The sequence below is a fragment of the Rhinolophus sinicus genome, chromosome X, assembly GCF_036562045.2.
Source record: "Rhinolophus sinicus isolate RSC01 chromosome X, ASM3656204v1, whole genome shotgun sequence".
NCBI classification, from domain to species: domain Eukaryota; kingdom Metazoa; phylum Chordata; class Mammalia; order Chiroptera; family Rhinolophidae; genus Rhinolophus; species Rhinolophus sinicus.
In genome coordinates this window covers 115749400-115761583 of record NC_133768.1, presented here as the reverse complement: position 1 = coordinate 115761583, position 12184 = coordinate 115749400, and the positions used below count along the sequence as shown (strand labels likewise).

The 12184-nt window shown below is 34.8% G+C and overlaps 1 protein-coding gene across 1 annotated transcript in view; it reads left to right on the top strand.

Annotated features, from left to right (window-relative positions):
• TEX11 (testis expressed 11) overlaps positions 1-12184 on the top strand; it is a 139696-nt gene that overhangs the window by 20011 nt on the left and 107501 nt on the right. The window contains exons 5-7 of the mRNA XM_019747905.2: positions 6111-6191; positions 6283-6402; positions 11733-11813. Coding sequence (XP_019603464.2) covers positions 6111-6191; positions 6283-6402; positions 11733-11813 — 282 coding nt within the window. The remainder of the gene's footprint in view (positions 1-6110; positions 6192-6282; positions 6403-11732; positions 11814-12184) is intronic.

Genomic DNA, 12184 nt, shown 5'->3' with positions numbered 1-12184 from the left:
GGCAAGAGTAGACATCCTTGATTCATTCCTGATCTTAGGGGAAAAACTTTCAGATTTTTACCATTGAGTATGGTTTTAGCTGAGGGTTTGTCATATGCAACCTTTGTTATGTTGAGGTATGTTCCTTCTATACCCAATTTGTTGAATGTTTTTTATCATGAAAGGGTATTGTATATTGCCAAATATATAATATCCTTTTTCTGCATCTATTGATATGATCATATGATTTTTATCTTTTATATGTTAATGTGGTGTATAACATTGATCGATTTGCATATGTTGAACCATCTTTATGCCCCTGGGATGAACTCCACTTTATCGTGATATATTATTTTCTTAACGTATTGTTGTGTTTGATTTACTAGCATTTTGTACAGGATTTTTGCATCTATATTTATCAGAGACACTGACCTGTAATTTTTTGTATGTGTTGTTCTTGCCTGGTTTTGATATCAAGGTAATGTCAGCCTTGTAAAATGAATTAGGAAGTATTGTCTCTTCAATGTTTAAAAGACTTTGAGAAGGATAGGTATTAAATCTTCTTTGACTGTTTGGTAGAATTCACTAATGAAGCCATCTGGTCTTGGACTTTTGTTTATTTGGGGAGGTTTTTGATTACTGTTTCAATTTCATTACTATTAATTGGTCTATTTAGATTCTCTGTTATACTTCTTCATGATTCAGTCTAGGAAGGTTATACATTTCTAAGTAGTTGTCCATTTCTTATAGGTTATTGAATTTGGTAGCATATTGCCTTTCATAGGATTTTTGTATAATCCTTTGTATTTCTGTGCTGTCTATTGTAACTTCTCCTTTATTTCTGATTTTATTTATTTGAGTCTTGTCATTTTTTTTCTTTAGTGCGTCTAGCCAGAGGTTTCTCAATTTAGTTATCTTTTCAAAGAACCAGCTCTTTGTTTCATTAACTTTTTCCATTATCTTTTTGTTCTTCATTTCATTCTGCTCTAATTTTATTATTTCCTTACTTCTACTGACTTTGGGCTTTGTTCATTCTTTTTCTAGTTTTTTAAGGTGTGATATTAGATTGATTATGTAATATTTTTATTGTTGCTTGAGGTAGACCTTTAATGCTATAAACTTTCCTCTTAATACAGCTTTTGTTGCATCCCCCAAATTTTGATATGTTGTATTTTCATTTTGATTTGTCTATCTTTTGATTGATCCCTTTCATTTCTTCTTTGACACAATAGTTGTTCAGTAGCATGTTGTTTAACTCCACATATCTGTTGTTTTTCCAGCTTTCTTCTTATAATTAATTTCCAGTTTCATACTGTTGTGGTTGGAAAATATACTTGGTATGATTTCAGTCTTCTTAAATTTTTTGAGACTAGTTTTGTGCCCTAAAATGTGGTCCATCCTTGAGAGTGTTCCTTGGGCACTTGAGAAGAAGGTGTATTCTGTCATTTTGGGTTGGAGAGCTATATAAATATAGCATATACCCATGTGGTCTAATGTGTCATTTAAGGCTAATATCTTTTATTTTTTTTTTTATTTTTTTTTTTAATTAAATTTATTGGGGTGACAATTGTTAGTAAAATTACATAGATTTCAGGTGTACAATTCTGTATTACATCATCTATAAATCCCATTGTGTGTTCATCACCCAGAGTCAGTTCTTCCATCTTTTAAAATGACTTTCTGTTTCGATGATCTATGGGGTAGTCAGGTCCCCTACTATAACTGTATTTTTCTCAGCTTCTTCATTTAGGTCTGTTAGTAATTGCTTTATATATATTGCTTCCAGGTTGGGTTCATATATTCTGAGGGTGCCAAAAAAATGTATACAAGGGGACACTTTGGTCAACGTTGCTCAAGCAGTAGTTGGTCATAATCAGAAGTGTGGACACTGATGGTAACAACTTTGAGCACCTCTTGTAATTGTAGACATCAAACGTGACTTGTATTCACCTTTTGTTATTGGTATATATTGAGAATTACAATTTAATACAGTTTTCCTTTCTTAAAATGTGTATACATTTTTTGGCACCCTCTGTATATATACATACATATACATTTACATACATATATATGTATATATATCGTCTTCTTGATGAATTGTCCTATCATTATAAAATGTCCACCTTTGTCTCTTGTTACCTTTTTTATCTTGATATCTATTTTGTCTGATACAAGTACAGCTATACTCACTTTTCTCTCGATGCCATTTGATTGGAGTATCATCTTCCACCCCTTCACTTTGAGCCTATATTTGTCTTTGTAGCTGACATGCACATCCTGAAGGCAACATATAGTAAGGTCTGTTTTTTATATAGTAAGGTCTGTTTTTTTAACCTATCCCACTACTCTGTGCCTTTTGATTGGTACGTTCATTCCAGTTACATTTAGGGTGATTATTGTTATATGAGTACTTACTACAGACATTTTACCTTTTGTTTTCTGGTTGTTCTGTATCTCCAATGTTACTTTTCCCTTGTGTTTCTGCCTGCTAAATTTTTCTTTTTCATTTTTTTAAACATTATTTTAAAATTAAAGTTTATTGGTGTGACAATGTTTAATAAAGTTACATAGGTTTCAAGTGTACAATTCTGTAATAAATCATCTATATATCACATTGTGTGTTTACCACCCAGAGTCAGTTCTCCTTCCATCTGTCTGCTATTTTAGTTTGGTGGTTTTCTATGATTTTTTTCTTCTGTTTCCTCTTTCCTCATTATCTGTCTCAGTTCTAGATTTTTGTTTTGTGGTTATCATCCGGTTTATATAAAAAGGTTTCATACCTACTATAGTCCTTTTTCTGATGTTTGCATCTTAACTTCATTCACCTGTACAAGTTCAGTCCTTTTCCCTCTCCCCTTTTATGTTTTTGTTGTCATAAGTTATCCCTTATTATGCTATGTGTTTGTTTCCAAATTGCAGAAGCTGTAGTCTTTTTAAAAATGCTTTCCCCCCTTTAACTTTTATGTTTTAATTAAGTGTTTAATACCCTATTCTGAAATAAAGTTGTTGTTTCCTGCTTTTGTCTGTCATCTCACTCACAGTTTTATATCCTTTTATATTTTTGTTTCAAGTAGAAGAGCTCCGTTCAACATTTCTTGTAATGCGGGTCTTGTAAATTCCCTCAGCTTTTGATTATCTGGAAAAGCCTTTATTTCCGTTTCATGTCTAAAGGATAACTTTGCTGGACATACTATTCTTGGCTGGTGATTTTTCTCTTTCAGTAATTTGAATATTTGATTCTACTTTCTCCTAGCTTGTAAAGTTTCTGCTGAAAAATACAATGATAAACTAACGGGATTTCTTTGATAGGTTACAAATTTTTTTCCTTTGGTGCCTTGAGACGTCTTTCTTTGTCATTTACTTTTGACAGTTTTAATATAATGTGTCTTGGAGAAGGTCCTTTTGCATTGAGACAATTAGGTATTCTGTTAGCCTCTTGAATTTGAGGGTTCATTTCTTTCTCTAGGTTTGGGAAGTTCTAATTGATTAGTTTGAATAGGCTGTCAGTTCACTTCTTCTTCTCATTCTCCTTCTGCTTCTCTTCTCTTCTCCTCTGTCATACTCATTATTCTTATATTTCTCTTTCTAATGGAGTCAGATAGTTCTCAGAGAGTTCTTCCATTTTTTGAAAAAAGTTTCAGTTCGCTCTTCTTCCACCTCAGTTATTTCTGTCTTCAAGATCACTGATTCTCTCTTTCATCTGGTCTTCTGTATTTCTCTTGCTCTCTAATTAATTCTTCATCTCATTTATTGAGTTTTTCAGGTCTTGAATTTTTGCAGCTTTGTTTTTTTCCCTGGTAATGGGTGGCTGCTAGATCGTGGCCACTACACCTCTGTGCTGCTTCTCTGCCCCGTTACTGGGTTTAGCTGCAGGAGGTGCTGGCCACTGAGGCTGGGTTCTAGTTCTGCCATTATGGACCTTTGTGATTCTCAGCATAGGCTGCAACCCAACACTTCCACAACCATGTCAGCTGGGGCCATAGTTAGCACTGGACTGTATCTGCAGCTCCCATCTCTGTCCTTCCCCTCATCCTGCCTCCTCTGCTCATTCTGAATTGCCTACCTGCACTTATCTCAATCTGTGGATCCCTCAGATGTGTTTGTGTGTTTAGCAGGGAATCCTTTGTTGAATTTAGTTGTCCAACTTACTGTAACTTTAAAGGGAGAACCCAAGAGGTGGGGTCATCATGGTGCTTAAATCACTCTCAAATCTTGTTTCATCAGCTTATATGATCTGTTTTTTTGTGGTATGATAGATGAAGATTTATCTCATATTTTCTTATATTACCCCTTACTCTCCCCTTTTGTTTTTGTTAGTTAAATTATACTATTTTTAATTTATCTGATGGCTACTTTTTGAAAGTTTAAATAACATATTTTAAGTTTTTATTTCCTTTTCCATCAATTGTGGAGAGTGTCTTTACTTTCCACTCTGAAGTATTAGTACCTTTACCATTCTCTCTACTTTTACTCGCCTTTAACCTTCCAACTTTTGTCACCTCTAACACTTGCATTTTTGGCTTTGTTGACTTCAAAGAATGAAAACTAAAAGGAACATTTTATTGATTGTGACTACTGTTTAATTCTGTGGATAATAATGATATTTCTCTTTATGTTTCCATATGCTTGCTCTCTTAATTTTATTTCCTCAGGTATTCTTCTGTTTGTTGAGTATGATGTCCTTTCATAGTATTGGTTTCACTCAATTCCTTGGTAGCTTTCTGCAAATATCGTGTCACACAAGTTACTATAATCTGAATCCCGTTACTGATGGAGAGAGATAGGACTGGATGTTTTGCATTGACCTGGGTTGTTAGCCACCTGGAACTCTATTTTTCTCCAGGCTTAGTGATTGTACTCACTGTTCCCCCCTGGGGAGGAGGGAGAAGATACCTCTTGTGGGGAATTGAGCTGCCTGATACTCCTACTGTTCACATCCAGAATATTTCCACATTTTGCATTTTTGTGAATTTTGGTATGTGAGTGAATTTTAGCTTCATCCCATTTGCTGTCTATTTTTCAGAAGTTTCTCATTCATGCAGGTCAACTGAAAATGCCCCTTATTTTCCAGGACTCTTATTGAATAAGAAAAATACGTATACATTTTCCCTTATTTGTAGAGAATATATATAAATCCCTAAAAATCACATATATATGTAAAATATGTGATATACATATTATAATGTGTATGTGATATCACATATATCCTGCGTAGGGATTTGTAGTATATAAAATTTATAGTAAAATTTATAATATGTTTATATACTATACAAAAATTTATCATAAAATGTATAGTATGTAAAATTATATATGTAAATATATCCATACAATTTCTAGGGATTTACTGTAGAAAGGGTGGCTGTAGTGTGTGCTCAATCCTCCATCTTGCCTATATCTTGATTCAGTCCTTGTTTGCTTCTATAGCATTTGTGCATAGTACATATCAACTATTTATTTAGATGTCTGTCAGTTGTGATACTGGGAGTTCCTTCAGGGATCCTGGCATATAAAGGATACTTAATGAACATTTGTTGGATTAATAAAAATTTTATTAGAGATGTAATTAAAAACTAGATCCCACATGTGTTGACTTGTAGTTTAAGGCTTAACATATTTCTTCAAGTATGTGAAGCATTAATTTTTCAAAACTTTATCTTCCTATCTAAATTATCCCAATGTTGTCTTTTAATATTTCCTTAGAAGATGTTTTCAAGTCTATTAATTTTTTATTCTTGCTTTTCTTAAGACTGTTTCTCTTACAGAGTTCAAAGCAAAACACAGAACTGTAATAAATGCTGTTACATTTTTTGTTTTCTGTGGATTACACTACTGAATATGGAGAGAAAGTTAGATATTTTCCCTAGTACTCTCCTCAACCAGTTTGGAGGAGGTGTAATTTTTTTAAAACAAATTATTTTCTAGGGACAGCTGGTTGGCTCAGTTGGCTAGAGCGTAATGCTCATAACATCAAGGTTGCCGGTTCGATCCCCGCATGGGCCACTGTGAACTGCGCCCTCCACAAGTAGATTGAGATAACTACTTGACTTAGAGCTGATGGGTCCTGAAAAAACACACTTAAAAAAATAAATAGAAGTTAAAAAAAACATTATTTTCTAATTTCTGTCTTCCAGATGACTATGAAAACAGGAAAAGGATGGGTGGATGTTGGAAATCCTGTGATGGCTGATGAATTTTTTCAAGCTACCATGGCTGTAAGTTACCACTTATTTTTAGTTGTGGCAATTATTAGTAATAGTTGCAGTGATTTTTATTATTTTATCGTGTTGTTGTTTTATTTTCCAGGGTCTGGAACAATTATATAACAATATAATGCAGAAGAGCTCCACTGAGGCCCACCTGACTGCGCAGAAGATTGCTGTGGAGAGAGACGTTTTCAAAGTGCTTTCGTACCAAGCAGAGTCGGTAGGTATCATAGTCACCAGGACCTTAGAGCAAGGCATTTTGTACGTATATATGCAAAAGTGATGAGATGTAACCTATTAGAAAAAGGTCAGGTGTCACTGGCATTTTCGAAGATGTTATTTGACCCTTTTTATCTCCGTTTCATATCTGAAGGTAGCATTACTGATAGTGATTGATTATCTGTGTGGGGGTGGGTGAGGTTGGAAAAACTGATATATAACTAAATATCATTTTAACACTGCATGTCATGTTTATCATTTATCTATGGCAGTAGCCTCTATTTGAAACACCTGTCTCTGTTTGTGACTCGCTTACATTCACAGTCTGCCTAAAATATTTGCCTGAAATGAGCCTTCTCATTTGCAATTGTTCTGAGTTTTTTGCTGATGTTTTCTAAAAGTCGGCCGCTATCAGTGTTCAAAGTTGTACTTTACCTCTGTTTGGCTTTTGGGTTTCCTCCATTTATCTCTATACAGTTAGGTGTGCATTTTTAGTTGATAAAATGTAAGCTGTGATGAGTTTGTGTTCTGTAATTATGAAATTCTAGAAATGAAAGACCTTAAACATCATTTAGTATAATCCTCTTATTTCTATTTTTAACATATTTATTGAGATATAATTCATATACTATAAAATTCACACATGTAAAATGTACAGTTCAATGGCTTTAGTATATTCAAAGAATTGTGCAATCTTTGCCACCATCTAAGTTTAAAATATTTTCATCACCCCAAGAAGAAACCCCCTACCTGTTACCAGTCACTCCCCATTCCTCCCGACCCTACCCCTGTCAACCACTAATCTGCTTTCTATCTGTATAGGTTTACCTGTTATGGACATTTCGTATAAATGAAATCATAACAATAAATACTAGTGTGTGATGAGCTTCTTTCACTAGCATGTTTTCAAGGTTAATCCATGGAGTAGCATGTATCAGTACTTCATTCCTTTTTATGGCCAAATATTCCATTGTATGGATAGACTACATTTGTTTATCCATATATTCATGGATATCTGAGTTGTTTTCAATTTGGGGCTATTATGAATAATTCTACTTTGAATATTCATGTACACAGTTTTTGTGTACATGTTTTTATTTCTCTTGGACATATAGCTCAGAGTAGAATTGCTGAATAAAATGGTAACTCTATATTTAACTTTTTGTGAAACTGCTGGACCGTTTTCCACAGTGGCTGTACCATTTTAGACTTCCACCAGTAGTGCATGAAGGCTCCAGTTTCTCCATATCTAAGAGAGTTTTACAGTTTAATACTTATATCTATGATCTGATTCAAATTAATTTTTGGTTATGGTGTGAGGTGGGTGTACATCTTCATTCTTTTGCATGTGGATATCCATTTGTCCTAACATCATTTGTTGAAAAGATTGTTCTTTCCCCATTGAATGGTGTCGGCACCCTTGTCAAAAATCAGTTGATCATAAATGTGGGAGTGTATTTCTATACTCTTGATTCTGTTCCATTCATCTATATGTCTGTCCTTATGCCAGTACCACACTGTCTTGATTACAGTAGCTGTGCAGTAAAGTTTTGGAAATCAGAAAGTGTGATTCCTCCAACTTAGTTATTTTTCATGATTATTTTGACTATTCTGTGTCTCTTGCATTTCCATATGTATTTTAGGATAAGCTTTTCCACTTATGTAAAGAAGCCAGCTGGGATTTTCATAGAGATAGCATTGAATCTGGTCAATTTGAGGACTATTTCCATTGCAGGAATATTAAGTATTTTGATCTATGAATTGTCTGTGTAGACTATCTGCCATCCATAGATAGGGACAGCTTTATTTCTTTACAATTTGTATACCTTGTATTTCCTGTTCCAGCCTTATTGTGCCAGCTTGGACTTTTAATACCATATTGAATAAGAGTGGTGAGGACGAATGTGATTTTTCTTTTTTAGACATGTTATACTGGGATGTGTCAACCTTTGGTGGATCTACATAACCTAGTCAACCAATGTATTCCAAATTACCAACTCAGGTTGTTAGACAAAATTATGCGTAGGTAAAATAGCCATTCAAAGTGTATGTAATTCTAATTTCTAATATGGTAAATATTGATAGCTATAACCTAGATAAACAAAATCCCTTTGAGTCCTCAATAATTTTTAGGAGTTGTAGGAGTCCTGAAATCAAAAACTCAGAACTATTCGTGTAGGATTGTTCAAGAGCTGTGATTCTCAAACTATTGTCCCTGGACCAGCAGCACAAATATGTGTATCACCTGGGAACCTGTTAGAAATGCAAATTATTGGGTGCCACCCCAGGCCCAGTTGTTCAAAATCCGGGAGGTAAAAGCCCAATAATCTGTGTTTCAGCAAGCCTTCTGAATAATTCTGTTATATGCTAAAAGTTGAGAGCCATTAATAAAGTATATTGTGTCAGGATGTTTGACAATGAGAAGAAAAATTGAGTTGTAGCTACTGAGAGAAGCATGGTCAAAGAAAGTTTATTTTCAAAATAGAAACCACTGTATGAGCATATTATAGGTGGAACATAAAAAAACAGGGAGAAGAAGATTGGAGGAGTTGGATAAAGAGGAGGGAGGTTAAACGATGGGGCATAAACCAGAAGGAGATGGAAACAAATCTGATCACGTGTGTGTAGAGAGGGCTAAACATTTATTTAGTGCTTGCTAGATGAGTCAGTGCTCTGTGCACTAGAGACAAAAAGGTCAATAACTGTCATATGTGGTACCTCTCTCCTAGGAACTTAAGGTAACTTTTGTGGGAGGTGTAGATGTGGAAACAGATGCATTACAACAGGGTAATTGCTTTAAAAGAAATATGAATGAAGTTCCACAGTAAAACAAAGGATGAACATCCATCTTTGCTGTGAAAATTAACAAGACTAACTGTTTCTGGTAAGGAAAGGGACATAAGGTATTTTGAGTTGCAGAGGAGAATTAGATGTTGGATAATGGAGCTCATGAGTTCTTTCTATTAAGGTGGGAGGTGGAGTAATTTTGGGCAGGCTGCAGTAGCAGGATGTGGCATGCTACGGAGCGCTTGAAGAATATGAAAAAGGGCTTGCACATGTGTGTGGAAAATGACCCAAGGAAATCAACAGAGAAGGAAACTAAGTTGTACCTACTAATACACTTGACATGCACCGGGAGCTGTAACATTTTTGATTGCTGAGCTGAAGCGATAGTCTGGTTGAAGTTAGCATAAACTTTTAGTAGGTCCATTCGGCAGAGTTTACTGTCTTTAGATTGACTGTGTTGTCATCATCACTTAGCAGCATAGTAGGTGATGGTCAGTCTAGCATTTAATTCCTTGCATGATGGAGCATCTCCAACCTTGGAGCTTTTCTTTTCTCTTCCAAGGAAGGGCAAGCCTAAGTTCCTTAATCCATCAGTATAAGTTATGGTACTTTACAGATCTGCTAGGTTATGATTTCACAGAGGTGTACCACATAAGAGCAAATAACCTCCTTGGTTCCAATTCTTGGCACTGGTGGTAGTTTTGACTGCTAAAATTGTTCACATTTTTGTATGTTGCCTTACAGTTTACAGAATATTTTACATCTGTGGTCTCATTTGATCCTCCTAAGATCAATCCTATGTGGTAGAAATTACTATCCCTATTTTACATTTAGGGAAATTGAGGCTCCAAGAGGTTGTAACTTGCCTAGGGTCACTGAGCAATGAAGTGGAAAAGCTGGGAATGCAAAGCCCGTTTTCTTTGTATGATATCAGCATAGGCTGGGCATCATCCCAGACCTAGTGAACCAGGTTCTCCCAGTAATGGGACCTGCGCATGTGATTTTTAAAGACATTATGCTGCCTTTTCCTTAAGACTTCTTTGTCTGAATTCTCAATCTTTGGGATTTGAATTGTTGATTTCTGGCCGTACATGTGAATGAATTTTCAAAACTAGTTTGAATTATAGAGCTTTGATATCGTCTAAAATCTGGTTAATGATAGACACCTTACGGATTCTTTGAGCATTAAAGGCTTATATTGTTTTATATGTTATACGAACAGAAACCACCCTCCTCCAATATGGGGTTTATCACTCAGCATTTGTTTTTTATCAAAAGATTTTCTCCACCTTGAATAATGAATCAATCAGCCAAGTATTCATCATTTATTTGTATAGATACGAATATTATTTTATATCTGTAGATAATTGAAATTTGGCTTCTTGAGACTCTTGTGTTTGCGATTTATTTTCTCCTTTAACATAATGTAGTATTGAAGCCTTAGAGGAGAGAATCTACTTAGTAAGATGTCAAGCTTAATATTTAGCAGGTAGAGGAGAAAACTGGAGAGAAGCTGGCTTCTTATATTTTGAAATTTTTCTTCTCTACTCAATTAATTTTCTTATCTAAAGCACAAGAATATTTGACACCACATAAGGAAGAGGGAAAAAAAAGCAAATGTAGGGATATTTTTCTCCTACAAAGTACACTATAAAATTATTTTCTTGCATATGTCCATGGTTTGTTTTTTTTTTAAATAGGCCTTGTCAGCTAAATTCTTTTTTTTTCTAATTAAAGTTTATTGGGGTGACAATTGTTAGTAAAGTTATATAGATTTCAGGTGTACAATTCTGTAATACATCATTTATATATCACATCATGTGTTCACCACCCAGAGTCAATTATCTTTCCATCACCATATATTTGCAGCTAAATTCTTAAATGACTAAAACAAGCCTTTTTGACAAGTGCCTACATAATGTGAAATTGATGTTTTTGTTCAATTGAGGGTGTTCAGTCATAGAATGGTAGCGCTGAAAGGACTCTTAGAGATAAGCTACTACAGTGTCCTCATTTTATAGATGAGGAAACTGCAGCCAGAGCTTCAAGGTTATGCATAATAAATATCAGAGGAGCTCTTCAGAATCCAAGACCAGAGAGCACTAAATTGCCTTTCATAGCAGACATTCGTTCACAGCAGTTGAGACCATGAGGTTATTGTGAGCCTGTTTTAGGACAACACTCTTCTGTTTTCTAATGTGGAGATAAATACAAGAGCTCTTCAAGCTGTGGAAGCGTCTACTAGACATGGCATTATACCATCATATAATAACATAGGATTCTACATCACTTCTGGCGTTTCCAGAAAAAGGAAGTGACTCCCAGTCATTCAGTGTCAACTCTGTGTTACCCATGATTCTTGTCACTTATTTCTCTGTATTTTGACCTGGCTATTGTGTTTAGCTAGACCAACTAGTGTTGCGAAAAGAATTAGAAAACAAATGAAGGCTTTTTAACACCAGTTAAAATACATTAAAATTGACTTATAGACAAATAGCTTGTTTCATTTTAACCAGTTATTGACATTTTTTTTTCCTTTCCCAGGCAATTGCTCAAGATGATTTTCAAAGAGCATCTGCATGTGTCATGCGCTGTAAGGATATGTTGATGAGGCTCCCTAAAATGGTAAGGGAAACCTCTGCTTTTATTCTTCAAGAGTTTGAAAATATATCAAGTTTTAGGAAGAATTATTGCTGCCTTCTGCAACCCTTTCAGTTCCACTGCGTTGATCTTTGAAATATTTTGTGTGCTTCTTTACTAGAAAGGGTGTTTTAAAAAACAATATGGGTTATTTCTTAACATTTCTTTGCTTTCCTTTTTATTGTCAAACCTTTCTGATAATATTTCCTCACATTTCATGCTCTGAGATGAAAGAAAAAAATGAGTTTATTTCCCTGCTGATAAGGTTGACAGCAGTTAATCAGATCACTGCCATAGTATTTTTCTATATTGGGATTTGGAGGTGTCAGAGATTTGATAGGATAAATAAAGCCTGC